The sequence below is a fragment of the Uloborus diversus genome, chromosome 3, assembly GCF_026930045.1.
Source record: "Uloborus diversus isolate 005 chromosome 3, Udiv.v.3.1, whole genome shotgun sequence".
Lineage (NCBI taxonomy): Eukaryota > Metazoa > Arthropoda > Arachnida > Araneae > Uloboridae > Uloborus > Uloborus diversus.
Genome location: NC_072733.1, coordinates 123503417 through 123520138, shown reverse-complemented (window position 1 = coordinate 123520138; position 16722 = coordinate 123503417). Strand labels below are relative to the sequence as shown.

Here is a 16722-nt window from a genome sequence, read left to right as displayed (position 1 = left end):
AAAAATCAATTTCCGAAATTTTTATTTTTTCCTCTATTTTAGATGCTTGTTTGAACATGAGAGAATGCCTTTAATTTACTCATTTTTTTATGTAACATACTGAAGTGTCTTTTAGATAATACTAAATTTTAATCATTGGAATCAGCATATTTTTGTTACTGGAGTAACTTCAACTAAGGTAAAATTCTATTACTTATGACTATTTATCGTAAGTTTAGCAAGACTTAACCATTTCTTTCATGTTTCATTTTCTCAAAAGTATGTTTATGAAGTACTTGCTGAAATGTTTCCCTAATTACTGTAAAGTATATAATAGTCCAGTACGCATAATTAAATATAATTGTGCCACTGAAAGTTGAATTTTCCTCTCCACCCGAGGTATAAGAAAAAATAACTCTAAAGTTTCTAGAAAACCTATCATGTCAGCATGATTAAAAGAACATACTGAGTTTAAAGATTAAGAAAGAGGACCATCTCCTCTAATTCTCAACAGCATTTGAGATTCGGCTATGAGTTTGAGGAAATTTGTTTTATCCATGAATTAATAAATTTGATGAAATACACCCATTTATTTCAACAGTCTTGCTGCAATGTTCTTTGAAATAAAAGGATTCTTTTGGTAGCGAAACTCGTCTCTCTCTATTTTAGTTATAGCTTTTCTTTCCAGAATAAAAATTGCCAGTTAAACAACATTTGCCACACAGTGAATCTAATTTTCAATGGAAAGCAGATCACTTTTCTTTCTACTATCAATGGCGAAAAAGCATATTATGGCATATTGATATAACTATTATCCGTCAGAACAAGTAAGCATATGACATACAATAATCCACTTAAAACTGCAAGATATTTAATCCGTCTGCCTGCTACATTTTTTTTTTATCTCATGAATAAAACTTATCAATCTTGAAAGTTAGGCTGAATAACAATTTATTGAATACCCATAGCTGTCTTGGAGATATGAAATTATCATTGTTTCAGCTCAATTAGCAATGGAACACCTAAATTCCTTGTCTCAGATTTATCTCAATCATCAGTGAAAGGAGCATATGTTTGAAGAAAAAGAGTCAAGAGATCAGGCTTAAATCCAACAGCAATAGTTTCATTTGTTTGTTACATATAGCAACTATTTTTGTGGCTGGGTAATGTTTTACTACACATTGATTTTATGCATCGATATCTTTTCAGATAAGTGACTTTCTTATTAAGTTAGTGAACCCAGATGGACCGTTACTATAGTACACATGACATATTAAAGATGATGTCTGGAACTTCTTGAAATACATTAATGAAAGTACTATTAATGTCTTCAACCGGATTTTCCTACAAAAATTGAGGCACGAATTTTTAGCCAGATCAAAAGAACTTTTGTAGAAAGCAAAAAAAAAAAAATCTCGTGATGCATTTGTTGAAGTTATTATTACTGCTAAAGATATAAATTTTATCCACAAATTGCTTTATAAATTTTACACTATGCGAGTACATTTTTTAAATAAATTGAACTGAATGTTAGATATACTTGCTTTTGCATCATTTAGTTATTAATCTAGCTCTTTGAATTTTCGTAATTTCACATAAAACACAGAGAAAATGCTAATGTTCTGATTTTTTTTTTTTTTTTTGAGCTTGGAAATCAAAAACCAATTTCGATTTTCTTCAAGCAAATAGTAGAAATATTGTTCCTGCAAAATTTAAAAGTTGTCGAAAGTTTCCATCATTTAAATTATTGGGCCTATGTGAAGGGGGAAAATCGTCATATTACAAAATGTAACTTAGTTCAAAACCGATTTTGAAGACAAAAAGAGTTAAAATACAACTTCAAAAGTAAGGTATTTCTTCTATGACAGTTAGTATGCTATTGGGTCACAATTTCAGCAAAGCTAATACATTCCTTAAAGCGTGGGATTAAAAAACATAATGCTTAATTATAAGAAAACTGAAATATTTTCAGTTTTTAAAACACGATTAAAAATTAACTATGTATAATAATTTTGAAAATTTTACTTATATGAGATAAATTGCCCTACTCCATAGATTACAACTATATATAAGTTTTATGTTTTGATTAAATCGTTAATAATATACAAGCCTTCAAAAATGCAACATTTATCATTTGTGAGAATGCTGTTCAATTTGTCCAATTTTCAATCTCATAACTATGAAAATAAAAAATATTTAGGCAAAATATTTTAGATACTTTTATATAGGCATAAAAGGAACCTGTATACCAAATTTCATAAAAATCTGTTACCATGCGGCCACCACTTTTTTGTGAATTTTGCTCATTTTGTATGGAATGACCCAGTGATAAAACCAAACTCCTTCATCAGCACATAGAAGAACGATGGAACACAAAGATAAACACCGGACAAGTGAGCGAGAAAAAGTAAAATGAGGATGAGTAAATAGACTGGAAGCGGCCGGAACCGGAAACCTGATGTCAACAGAAAAACTTTTAACTAGTTTTCTGTCTAAATCTGTATTCATTAAAAAAAAAAATGAAATGATTGGTTTGAGAATTCTTATCTTCAATAGCAGTTTTAAAACCAGTTTTAAAACCACAAGGCACTTTTAAAACCAGTTTATTCATGCCTCAGCTCCGGAAAAAAACAATAGAAGTACCTGTCCATTAGTAAAAAATGGTTATGTCTCAGAAAGTACTTTTATCTAGCACTCTAAACAAGCTTGAAAGCTGCATTCAGGGTAGAAAACAGGAAAAACTCTAGTTAAAAGCAGGAAACAAGCAAATCCGCATATTACCAGTAACAAACCGAAATGATGTAAAAAGCATGTTACAAGAGCATCATGTTGAATGCAGCAAAGCAGTAGGATGGTGAAATTGTACTTCATAATCAATCTACAACTACATTATTTTGAATTTCATTAGCAACTTCCTTCTACCCATTTCCAGAAAGAAAACAACTAGACAATGTTATGTTTACCCACTGGTTGGGGTGTTCACTCACTGGGTCAGAGCACTTTTATTCATTTCAACCCCCCCCCCCCCCCCCAAAAAAAAAGCCTTGATGCAGAACCAAAAAAATTGTCCTTAAAAAAATGACTACACATACATCATTTAATGCAATTTTACTGTCATGTGGCAAATACTACAATTTTCAACGATGCTATGAATTTTTGAAAATGAAAATTTGCTTTAGTGTTCATTCACTGGTTGGTCAGTCATTACACACTGATTTCTTCCATGCAGGCATTTTATTTTAGCACTATTGGGACATCAAGAAGCAAAGGGATGTAAGTACACTTTTTAAAGTTTTGAGAAAAACACATTTGAAGTTCAGACCCTAGTTAAGCAATCATTAAAAAATTTTCTCGAGCCCTGATGTATAGCAGCACCTATCAGGAAGGCTCATTCGCTCTCTTGCCCCGAAACAGAGGAGGAGTTCTTCTGCCATTACAGATTATCCCCTTTTTTTTTTAATTTTTATGCACTTAGATCACTTTGCTTCTTTCTGCTTCAATTGGCTAGCAACTATTGGCCTTTACTTCAGGCAATTACTACAAGAAGAAACTTTCAGATTTTTTCATTCTTTTGCAGCAAACTGCACTACATTTCATCTGTTGGCATTTTTATTATTAATGTTTAGAATAGTAAAGATCTATCTTAAACACCCTGCATATTCATAAATAATATTACTTTGGTGATAAAGCAAATTTGTTCATTAAAACTTTTACTTTTCAGAGTAAAACTCAACTCTACCTGCTTTTGTTATTCTAGGAGTAACATTTCCGACCACAGGCATTTTCACGTGACAACACTGAGATTCCACCAAAACTACTTGCTTTGGTCATTGCTGGACGACTTGGTTTAGATGGCGTTAAAAATGCTTTAGTTTCACTTTCTGCTTTTCCTAAAACAGCTGAACGAGAGGTTTTTCCCACTCTGTGCTGCAGTCTAAAAAGGAGAACAATGTTTCAAAATAGATTTATTTTTAACTATCTATAATATGTTACAGAAATATGTACGAACCATTTGACACCACATTAAGAATCCGAAATATGCCTTAAAAATTTAGCCAAGAGTGTTTTCATGTTTTGTATTTTAAATTAAAAATGTAGTTTTGTGGAATAAAAAAATACAAATGCTGCATTTTAGTGTTTTGTTAATTTTTAAAACACAAAATGCAAAGTACTTTAAATGATAAAAATCGAAACATAGCACTTCTCTTCTTTTCCTGCTTTCTTCCATTTCAATCTCAGAAAGTTAGATTTTGAATGGAATGGATCAACCAAAAAGAAGAATAATTTTTAGCAAAAATCACAAAAGAATCAACCAATTTTCCATTTTTTATCATTGTTTAAAATTTTGGACCCTAAACTTTAATGGCATCTATCTCCTTCGGAAGACGTTCTGGACCGTTAATTTTTGCTTTATATTGTTTGTCTTGTAATGTGTACTATCACCCCTTAAAGTTTTCCCCAGGAGTTCAGAAGCGCCCTGCATATATATATATATAAATAATTAATATATATATACATATATATATATATATATACATATATATATATATATATATATATATATATATATATATATATATATATATATATATATATATATATATATATATGTGTGTGTGTGAATAAATAGTTAAAGCTATTTTCTGAAAAAATGTTATTTAACATTTTAAACATGGTAATTATGACGAAAAAAGGTTTGTAATCAGCTAGTTCAACAAATTTTATTGTACATAAATATATCTTTTAAAGAACATTTTTTGTGTAGTCAAGAAAATTATTTCTCTCCCCCCCCCCACCACCATTTTCAAAGCATTTTAATTTTTATACACCTAATTTAAGTTCAAAAACTAATATCAGATTTAAAGACTAAAATTATATAATAGCTCTTATGATTTATTTAGATAAAACAGACAAATGGTATCTTACATCTGTTTCAAAACTACTACTGCTCAACTTCATTCCTAAGGGACGTCCAGAACTATCAGAGTCAGTACTACTCCACGGTCTAGTTTCACTACTTGGCCACCGAACATCTTCTTGACTACTTCTACGACTAGAACTATAAGTTCCCTCTTGACTTCTATTAAGAGGTGATTCACCAAGTCCTTCCTAAAAGAGAAATATACAAATATATATACATGCATACTTTAGTCAGTAGATTATTTCTACAATGAACATTCATGGAACTGAATAAGAGTGTTCAGATTATAGGGGTGTTCATTATAGAGGGGTACTGGATAAGGCATATTATTTGACGATATCATCAAAATTAGGGGGAGGGTAGGGGGAAAAAGACAAAAGAAAAATTATTTTTAAAAAAACGCAGAATTTCATACAAGCTTTAGCTTAAGCTTTTAAGTTCTGAGAAAAAATATACGTCAAATTTTTAATAAAAATTTAAAGCAGTTCAAAATGTTTCTCATCCATTAAAAGAATTGCAAACTGCATGCATGTGATAGAATTACTTACATCTTGATTAAAAATCCTGGCTCTCGCTTTTTCATACTCCTCTTCTCTTTCTTCAAAAGACTTACTACGCCTACTATCTGTGGAAGACTGGCGCTCAGGGCTTTTCTGTAGGGGGGAGAAATTTCAGTACTTATTTAACTAAATTTGCACAAAAAATAATGAAATTTTAGAAATTACCTCTTTTCCTTCTTCAAATGATATGCTATCCCGTTTTAATATCGATTTTTTTGGTTCTTCAGGCAGAAGTTCATCTCTTATTAACTCCTGAAACCGAGCATCCGGTCTAAAAAAATAATTTCATCATTAAGAAAAATATTATGAACCTAAAACATATCGATATAATAATTTAACTTATTATATACATCAATCTAAAACTAACACTTATCAGCAAAATTGAAAAACTTTTTCCTGATCTATAGTTCCTCCATAGCATAGTTTTCACAAGCTTTAATAGCAAATACTTTAAAATCAATCATTCAGACACATGATTTCAAGTGTGAATCCAGACTACAACTAAAACTGTTCTAACTAAAAAGTGAGTTGGGTGGTAGTAAATTCCAAAAAAAAAAAAAAAACTTAATATTAAATAATTTCTGAATGTTGAACAGATCAACTGCTCTAATAATCATACATTAAAAACAAACTTCAAACACAATATGCAGTTAATTATACATCTTAAAATCTGAAGATAATAACAAAATTATTTTAAAATGGAAGTTTGTAACAGCAGGACAGTCCTATCAAAAAAATATATAAACTTTCACAAGTTTTCATGCACTTCATTATTTTTCTCAAAAAGTGCAAGTTAGTTTATTGTAAGGACTGTTACCAGTATTTCAATCCAATCCCACATATATCTTTGTCCTTTAATTAGTTAATGGATCTAAAAAAAAGGCCATACTTTTGGGAAAAGTAAAATAACCCAGAGAAATTTTCTCTGCGTGATAATTTTAATATTATATTTTACCATAATCTACGACATACTGCACACTTTGTAGAAACACATGATTTAGCTTAAGATGATTTCATTAATACACATCTAGTTGGCAAATCACTTTAAAGGGCAAATTTTGTTAAAAGATCACATCCATCAAGAGGATAAAGCAGAGCTGCCAACTTTTTAAAATTTAAATTAGTAGCATAGTTTTGTGTGTGTGTGCGGGGGGGGGGGGAGTAAAACAGGATATTTTAATAACAAATGTAACAGCTGCAATGAATGACTTAGGTTTAAATTCACAATGGGACCAGTGAGTTTATTTTGAAAAAATAGTTACTCTTAATTTTTTTCTCTCATTTATTATGATAAATTCATTTTATTTATTTTTAAAGAAAAATTTCGAACATTACTAAGCACACAAAAGCCATATTATCTAAATAATTAATAATATGGATGTCATCTAAAAGGATTGAAATGTTTCTTAGGATTGAAGAAAAAGAAATTTGTAAGTTTTGGACATGTTTTCGTAATGTTGCAGTTCAAAGCTGTAATTCGTAGAGTCTACAATTTTTTTCATAGCAGTTGGCAGCTCTGCTAAAGTGTTAAAGCAGAAACTTAGGTGTGTGAACAAAGTGCAAGCCCATGGCTTGTTCAGCTTAACAGCATGCTAAGATAGTTAAAGAATTCCTTTCAAATGTTAGAACGAATAAAAATGCTTTTGCATCTTGGGTGGCTGCAGAGATCACAAAATTATCCTTTTACATTTTTCAGAGAAGAAAGTATGCTAAAGGAGGGGGGGGAGATGGAAAGTTCAAGAATAAGGGTAGGGGTAGTGTTTAACCTGTTAAAACTTTATCCAAGCATGGGTTTTGAGTTTTGCTGAACAGCCACATTAAGTTTGGTAGTTAGACATAAGTTTGCACAAGCAGATTCTTAATGGTCGAACTTAGCACTCACGGTACAATTTCTTTATAGCATACTGAAAAAGTATTGTTAATACTAATTTATATTTTATATATCTAATAACAACACTAATGTGCGTAAACAGAAAAATCATAACTACACTAATTGAAGACATTTATGTAATTCAAGTCATTTGTAGAAATTGTGCATAAAAGGTAAAACCAACTCAAAAAGTGCAAAAGAGCTGCAGATCCCCATCCATGTCCTAATTGCATCAACATCAACCCCCAAATTCCAAAAGCTATGAAAGCCATAAACAAAGAAGTCTTAAGTTCGAAAAAGAAAAAAAGTTCATGCTCAATAAAAACTACCAGAACAGCTTCTTTCAATATATCAAGAATGATGCTACAACTCAATAAGAATTTTGAAGTATTTATTTTTAAAAAATACATAAGCATAGCACTAAGAAAATTTAAAATGTTTTTGCATTTTGCTAAGTTTGAGTTTTAGTAACTGGACAAATAAAAGAGGAATTTTCACATGGATGTAATGCCAGGTTACTAAACATTCCAATAATTTGCCATCAATGAAAAAATTTATTTATTATGTTACTTCATAGTTCTTTTTAAAGATCATGTTCAAAGAAAAAATCTTGCAAAAACTGATGTAAATTGAAATGTTATCTGTAACCACATAATTGATGCAATTTCTCTGAAACTTTGTAGGATTACCCAAGGTATCATTTCATGATAGTTAGCAAAAAAGAAAAAAGAACAGTAGAACACAAGAAATGCACGGAAAGTTTTAATGAATAAAAGAAAAAGATTATGTATACAAATATGAGTACACATGTGTAGGCAATTTAAATGCACTTACATTCGTGACGTTTTTGTTTTATTCACAATTACAGCTGTTCCATTTCCATCCACATAGTGATCCAAACCAAAAAATGCTGCAACTCTGTGCACCAACATTCGATTGTAAGAGCTCATTTGCGGAAACTTATAGGATATCCTCCTACAATATTTTCAATGTTGTAATATTTTCATAAATATACTTTAACAATAAATAAACGAAAAATAAAAGTAATAGAAAAAATCACACTGAAAACATATGTGTCAAAATATACAGTGTGTACCCGTTTAACCCGCAAGTGTTCTACTTTCACAACCGTTTGTTCTAGATGCATACTTCTAAGTGTTTGTAAATGAAGTACATTCATATACATATCACACTACAGTAAGGAAAATGACAGAATTAAAAATTTAGTAAAAATGCACTAGATATTAATTTAAAATCTAAATTTAATGCTCTTTCTTGCTACAACACTGGCATAAAGTTGGCTTACTTAACCAGTGCACAGTGGCATTAAAAACTACAAAATAAAGCGCGATACACTTCATTTTCATAATGTAGAAGAAATACTTCTGAACTTTAAGTACGCATTAGTAATTTAGGCAACAAAAACTAACCAATAAACATCACATCATAAAAGTCTTGTGCATATTATAATATTTAAAATATCCTCTAAATCCCTAAAACCAAAGTTTTGTGAAAAATACTAAAAAGGACTAGTGTATAAAAACTTTATTTCCTCTAATGATACTTTTTTAAATTGTGTGACTTTCCTTGACAGGGTGTGATACATAATACATGCACATTATAAATGATAGCTACAAAGATATGTATTCATACACATATGTATATATGTATGAGACGGTTATGATTTAAAATAATTTTGCATGATTTTAATCTCTTCTGATTGCAACTGATAAACTTTTGTGTCCTGATTGCTTAAAAACAATGGTTACAGTTCTGTCCAAAAAAATCATCCAGCACCAACTCATTTCAAATTTAGCGTACTTAATGTATGACACTGTAGCAACTAAAAAAATTTAATCTATAATAGAATGGAGCTGTTAATAATAAGGCTAAAAAGATGTGTTCATAGTTTTGGGAAAATATTATTTATAATTGTGTGAATCAGTGATAAGCTAGAGAAGAAATCTCACATCCCCAGACCTCAGAGACATTTAACGGTGTGATGGAGTCTTTGCAGAACAATTGATGATCTCTGCAATTTCAGGACTGCACCATGGAAAAATACTAATTAGAGATACAAAATAACCAATTTTTGAAATAGAAACAAGCCTCGAACTTAGAGAAACAATGGAAACTTTAAGAATTTTAACTAACTCCATTCTCTTTCAAGTTAATATTAGACCTAAAACATAGAAGTTTTTTTTCTGATGATAACATTCCTAAAAACTCTTGTATGCTTTCAGTAACAAGCAGTTCCTTAAGTAAAATTTAGTAAAAGCTTAAAACACACATGGTAAAGAAGTTTTTTTTTCTTTGCATTAAAACATAATTCAAATTTGTGATTTATGTCCGAAGAGCAATGTAAGCAATTATTGCTTATAGAATCAGATTTTATTATGGATGTTATGACGTGTTATTTAGCAAGTTGACATTATAGTGGAACAGCTTTTTTATTAGAAAATAAATATTAATCATTTTGAATAGAAATTAAACAAGCATTGAGGCAATTTTAAAGAAATTACAGAGCTACGGGTGATTTTAGGAAGAAATACTGAAGATAATTTTAAAATCCACCTCAAGTTATAATACATCAACATGGTGTAAGAGAACAATTTACTTTCTAAATGTTCTTTTTTCGTAATCATTTTTGCAGACAGTTTTGCAGCTACAGTGATGGGGGAAAAAGAAACACTATTAACTATTCAGCTATTATATGTGCTAGGAAATAAAAAGAGGTGTCATGTGACATGGATTAAAGTCTTCTTAAAGCTACACAAATTAAAATTTGATGAGAACCTATAAAAAGTTAAATGAACAAAAACTCTGAATTTTCGAAGTAGGATCCCTATTTTTTAGTACATAAATGAGTTTCTTTAGCAAAAAGCAGCTGGGGTACCAAATTTCATAGCATTTTGACGAGTAAAACAAAAGATAATAGCAAAAAATGATTCACCTCATTTAAAATGGACTCACTAAAATACATCAACTTTAAGCAATTGAGAGTTGTCGGGTTAGTCCAAGCCATATACAGTTGAACCTGGACAAAATTGCAGTAGAAGCTTTTTCGACGGTTTTCGGGTTGGTAGATGATACTAAATAACCTATTTAAAATCAGACAAAATTGGATCATGGGAACACCACAAAAATCAGATTTGAAAATGGGGGGCTAATGGCAATTATCTTCAAAATAGGTAAACTAGCAAACTTCTTTAAAAACATAGCAAAAACATATTTAGCATTCTCAATTGTAATAATTATAGGTTAAGAGACCCAAGTAATGGTTGTGGTCCAAAAAATTAGATAGAACCCCAATAACTTGACACTAGGGTAGCTCGACCATCCCAATAACCCGTTGCATTTGTTTCTCTCTCTAGTACAATGCGATAATGGGTAGAAAAGAAAAGTTGCTCTATACATGATAACAGACATTCCCTAAGTGGATTAATATTTAAACCAGAATCTACAACTTAATGCCTGCGATCCATATGTGAACTAGTGTAAACCCATCTGGTCTTTAAAAAAGGATTTCGAAATGGCGTAAATTCATGTCTCGAAATACAACGAACGCAAATTACTTTATACTTTTCATGGCATAATAATAATTAATTTTCCAAACATAAAAATAAGATGTCTTTAAATAGTATAAAAGCTTCTATTACATACAAAACAATTACAAATTACTCATTTTCATCATCGTCATCATACTCAAAGAATTTAACGCTTTGATTTTCAGTCATTGATTTAGCATACCCCACAAAGTGTAGAGCAATGCAGTCTTTGAGCATTGGTTCAAGCAGTATTCTTGACTCCTGCATCCGCATCGTAATGTAGCAAATTTTGTTTTGCAGGAACAGCGAATCATGCTAAATAGATAGTCTGGGGCTGGTGGTAAGTCAAAGTATTGGATGATGAGGGGTTTTTTTTCTTTTTTTTCAAACGCAATTTCTGAGTGAGAGCATGAGTCAGTTTAAACAATCTTTGCAAAAGAACAAAGTTCTGCATCTTTCATCAGTTTGACAAACGCTGAGGATTTTCCCAATTGAAAAAATTCTAGGTGTACTATCACTGCCTGTATGAAGAAAAATAAGTAAGCTGCAGTTTTCGCGACTTAGTGAAGATCGCTTCAAGTTCAGAATATCATAGACAGATTTGAGAGTTGATACTCATTTTATATCACTGTGGTAATACTGCTTGAACCCATTATTCTCGCTTGTACAGGAGCAAAACCAGCAAATCAGTAACTGTGCCTACGACCATGGATGTGCAGAGGAGGATACTGTAGCACGCACAATTTCCACATTAGCATCAGCATTAATGTTTAGAAAAGAACACCCTTGTTTCTGCAATAAATCACTTATAAGGAAAATCATTGGTTGCTTGTGTTTTCAATTAGCCATACCGAAAAATTGCATGAACGGACTGAAACTAATGTCTCTACTTGTCTTTGTATAGTGTTGTAGCTTCTCATCATGTGTTTAGCTTGAAATAATGCTGCTGCTGCAGTATGCACAGAGTTCATAACACATAACATCTGCAAGATTCATTTCACCACAAGTAGCAATAGTCATTATTCTATGAAAAAGGAGCGCTGGATCTACTTGTATATCTCGATCACCTTTACTACAAATAACAGCATGTGATCCTAAAGTTTTGACTTTGTCTGATCTTTTAACAGTGTATCTAAATATTTCCTGTCCTATCCTTTTGAAAATTAAGTTTGTACCAAATAAGTGAAACTCGTCAGCATTATTACCTTCTACGGCTGTTAAACCTGTAACAATATTGCGTAGAGTAGAGTCAAGATGAAACTGAGATACGGATTGTGGAATATCAACTAATTTTTTAATATCACTACTCTCCCTCTTTTGTCTAATGTCCCTCATTTCCTTATGTAATTCACTACTTTGCAAAAGATTAAAATTATTATTTTTTCCAACATTTTGTGCTTGACTAACATTGGGTTTTTCACTTGTAGCAACTGAATTATTTAATAAAGCGATTATAATTTTCATGTAATTCTTAAATTCAAAGATTTAAGCAAATGAAAAACTGGCATTATAAATGGCAACTCTTGTTAAATAAGATTGCGGCCAAAGATTCCATGGGAAATAATACCTATTAAATTTCTGAAGCAATAAAAGAAACTTCTTTAATATTAAAAATTCATTTCAATGTTTTCTTTTTTTTTATGCATGTTTCTTTCGGGGTTTTTTCTTTTTTTCCCCCCCAGCGTAGTGGATTGGCATGCAATATGTGCCATATACGACCCGCGGGCCTCAGCTTTTCAACCTCTAGTTTATATAGAAATTGACTACGAGAATTACCTCTTAGCATATAGTGTAACCATATTTTTTGATTGTACTAAACAGGAAACAAATGCATCGAGTTATTGGATGCTCAAATTATACAAGTGATGGATTATTGGGGTTCCACCTAATTTTTGGCATAAATGTGACATAAAAATTAACCAAGATGCTTTACCTATGTTAATTCCAGTTGGGAAAGCTAAATGCATTTTTTATATGTTTTAAAGAAGAATACTAGCTCACCTATTTCGAAGATAATTGCCACTAGCCCCCATTTTCAAATCTGATTTTGGGGGTATTTCCGTGATTCAATTTTGTCCGATTTTGGATAAGTTATTCTGTTTCATTTACTGATACAAAATCAATTGAAAAACCTTCTGTTGCAATTTGTCCATGTTAAGGGTATTTTTTCATTAATTTGACTGGACTAGGTATTGTTAAAACTTATTTGTTTATACCTAACTTAAATAACCTTTAAAAAAGGAAAATTTCAATATTCTAGCATTATGCTTAAAACTTAGTTGGAAGCAGGGTTTCCGCTATGGTCGCATTTTTCGCATAATGCGAAAACACTATCTGAATTGCGAAAATAAAGCATTGCATTTTCGCTTTTTTGCTCAAATAAAAAACAAATTAGTTTTTTAAATAAAGAAGAAATGTATGATCCTAGAGAGGAAGCGTGCATGGCGATAATCAACTTAATCTTTTTTAAATCTTAGCTAAGACGTTTAAACTACAATTAAGTTCAATAACTATTAGTCTTATCCAGCATTATGTCCCCCCAAAAACTGCTTTAGGGTCATTCCATAGAAATGTCAACCTCAACCTCAGAAATTTTTTTTCCACAAAGCCTTAATTGTGACCTATCATTTCATTCAGCATACTTTCTAGTACATAAATCCAATAACAGTTTGCAAAAATTTCATTCGGTGTTTTTCTTCTGGCTCAAAACGTGCGAGGTTGTAGAAAAGGCTTAGCATGTGCAAAAAACATGGGTCTACGTTTTCTTTTGTAATGTAAAAAAAAATTCAAATTTTTAAAAGAACTATGTTTATTCTAAATGAATAGATGTTGGCCCAATAAAATTGACTGTTCTTTTTGCATGCATTATAAGATAAGTCTTTTAATTAGTTTGGTTATTTCACTGAAAATATTTACGTTATGTTAGTCACGAAAATGTACTATTTTCTGCTTAAAAACTAAACCAGATGATTGAACCAAACAGCACTTTTTATTTTCTTACATCTGTGTCATATCTACTTAAAAAATGCAAAATATTCATTTTAGTATCAGTAGATGTAAAATAATAAGTGTGACTAATGTAACATTTAAGCTGTGACTAACGTAACAGTTTGCATGTGACTAACGTAACATTTTAAAAATGACTGCTAATATTTAAAATTTAATTAATTTAATGTAAATTTTCATGAACAATTTTGAATATGTAGGCATTCTATATTGATTTAAAAAATAAAGGGTGAAAAATACTTTTTTAAAGGTTTTTATGAAGATACTTCCAATTTAAAGAATTATTAAAAAAGAAAAAAAGTGAGTAAACAGGGGCAAATCCAGGATTTTTTTCTCACTACCTATTTTTGTGAAAGTGCTGTATCAATAATCCATTTTTGTGAAAGATTTTTTATTAGCATTGTGTTTGGGATCTTTCAAAGGCACATTCTACTTTTTGTTAAGAAAATTAGAGCAATTTAAATGGTGGTTAGAAAGGTTCAAATGTCGTTTACTATTATTTCTACCGTTTTTTTCTGGGGGGGGAGGGGTAAGAGGTAGGGAAATTACCATTGTATCTCAGCTCAATAGGCTTTGTACTGTGTACAATTCAGGAAATCATCATCCCTCAAAACTGATGCTACGTTGCGTAAATGCAATTTGGCGAAAAACAGCTAAAAATGAGTTTAATACTATGAAAAATTTGTTACCTAAGCGATTGTTCATTTAAATCATCTTGGCATTTCATTTTATGAGTAAACTGTGTTTTAAACAGAAAAACAAGTTTTCTATTTTAGAATACAGATTTTTGTAAAATTTTCGATTTTTTAATATTGTTTCTAGAATGTGCCGATTTTCAAAGTTAGTTTTGCAAAGTTGCTGATTTTATAACTTGATTTTTGTGAAAATACCGATTTTAAAATAAGATTTTTGTGAAGGTACCGAAAAACGGTAGTAAAATCAGCCTGTATTGGGCCCTGGTAAAGCAAAATGAGTACTTTGCTGAATGTGCATTCAACACAAGAATCCAAGCTTAAGAATTAAGATAATAGAAATACAGTCTTAACAAAGAAGAACGTCTCTATTTTTTAGAAAAAAACATCTCCACCTATTATTAAAATGAAGTAACGGCTGCTCGTTGGAAAACATTTGAAGATGTTACATGATACAGTGACAATAAGCACTGCTGTCATATATTTCAGAAAATGCAAGAATGATCATTTAGAAATTCAAACATTTGCGGTGATATCTGGAATTAAAATGCTGATAAAACGTTCGAATTTATACAATATTACATTTTAATTCAAAATTACATTTTTCAATATTACATTTTAATTCAAAAGGATGCACAACACTATTCGTTCGATGAATGAGTAAACCTTAAAAAATAATATGCCATTGAAAAGTACTACGGAGTTTCTTATAATGATAACTAGTATATCAGCAGAATACTAGAATTCAGTGACACTACCAACTTGCAAAAAGTTAATTTTTTAAAAGAGAGATGTTTAGGATTTAATTAGACCAAGAATGATGTTATTCAGTTTGTAAAAGCAGTTTTATTTGTTTTTTCTTTCGCACATTCAAATTGAATTAATTGAACTGAATCCTTCCATTCAATTTCTTACACTAATATAGAAAAAAAAATAAAGAAAAACCATAATCAGGGGCCAATCCAGGATTTTTTTCTCACTACCTATTTTTGTGAAAGTATTGCATCATTCTATTTTTGTGAAAGTTTTTTTTATCAGCATTGTTTTTGTGAAATTCTAGACGCATCCTAATTTTTGTAAAAGAAGTAGTGGAACAAGTGAAATTTTAGTTCGAAAAGTGTAAATGTCATCTAGTATTATTTTAAACAGGTTTCTTTTTTTTTGGGGGGGGGGGGGAGCTAAAAACCTAAGAAGTACGAAAAATACCATCGTAATTTCAGCTTAATGGTCTATGTACTGCGTACAATATAGGAAATTATTAGAAAAACGGTTCCTCAAAACAGATGTATAAAGATTTCGATAATATTGCATAAATACCCTTTTGTGAGAAACATCTAAAAAAATAGTTAAAATACTACAAAAAGGTTTCTATTTAAGCGATTGTTCATAAAAACCTGCTTATAATTTTATTTTATGAGTATATTTTGTTTTAAACGGATAAACAAATTTTATATTTTAAAATGTGAATTTTTGTGAAATTTTCGATGTTTTTGTGAAGCTACTGATTTTATTACTTGATTTTTGTGAAAGTACCGATTTCAAAACAAGTGTTTTGTGAAGGTACCGAAAAACGGTAGCAAAATCAGCCTGTATTGCGCCCTGATAATACAACACAAAGAAGGTTCCTAAAAAGTGTAAAAGTAATATAAGAGCAAGAAATCAACTATAAAAAGTTTTTTATATGCATTCATTGCTTGTTATTCGATGGTTACGTGAGTCACGTTACGTTAGTCACACACAGTTTTTCGGAAAAGTACCATTTAGGGCCAAAAAAGATTCATCTGTAACAAATCTGTAGTACGATTTTAAAAATAGATTGTTTACCTCTTACAAATATATCGGCCAATTTTAAATGCCTGCGTAACTTTCAGAAAAATTTGCCTCGTAACATAAGCATTGTTTCTCAGGGTTGCAAAAATGTTACGTTAGTCACGATGCCTTTTTGGTGAAAAAACACCTGATAGCATTTATTTTGCTTTAAATTCTTGGTAGAAATAAAAAATAGTCACCTTGTAAATTTTAGATCTGCATATTAAACCAAAACACATTTATTTTTACTCCAGTGTAAGTAAAAAGAGTTTGAAAATCAGCTGCAAATGTTACGTTAGTCACTATGGAATGACCCTTTATTAGGAGGAGGGGACTG

General features: G+C 30.6%; 1 protein-coding gene across 1 annotated transcript in view; it reads right to left on the bottom strand.

Moving 5' to 3' along the window:
• Nucleotides 1-16722, bottom strand: part of LOC129218928 (cAMP-regulated phosphoprotein 21-like) — a 96984-nt gene that overhangs the window by 49753 nt on the left and 30509 nt on the right. The window contains 6 exon segments of the mRNA XM_054853249.1: nt 3719-3746; nt 3748-3901; nt 4892-5088; nt 5449-5553; nt 5626-5731; nt 8165-8305. Of these exon segments, the coding sequence (XP_054709224.1) occupies nt 3719-3746; nt 3748-3901; nt 4892-5088; nt 5449-5553; nt 5626-5731; nt 8165-8305 (731 nt within the window).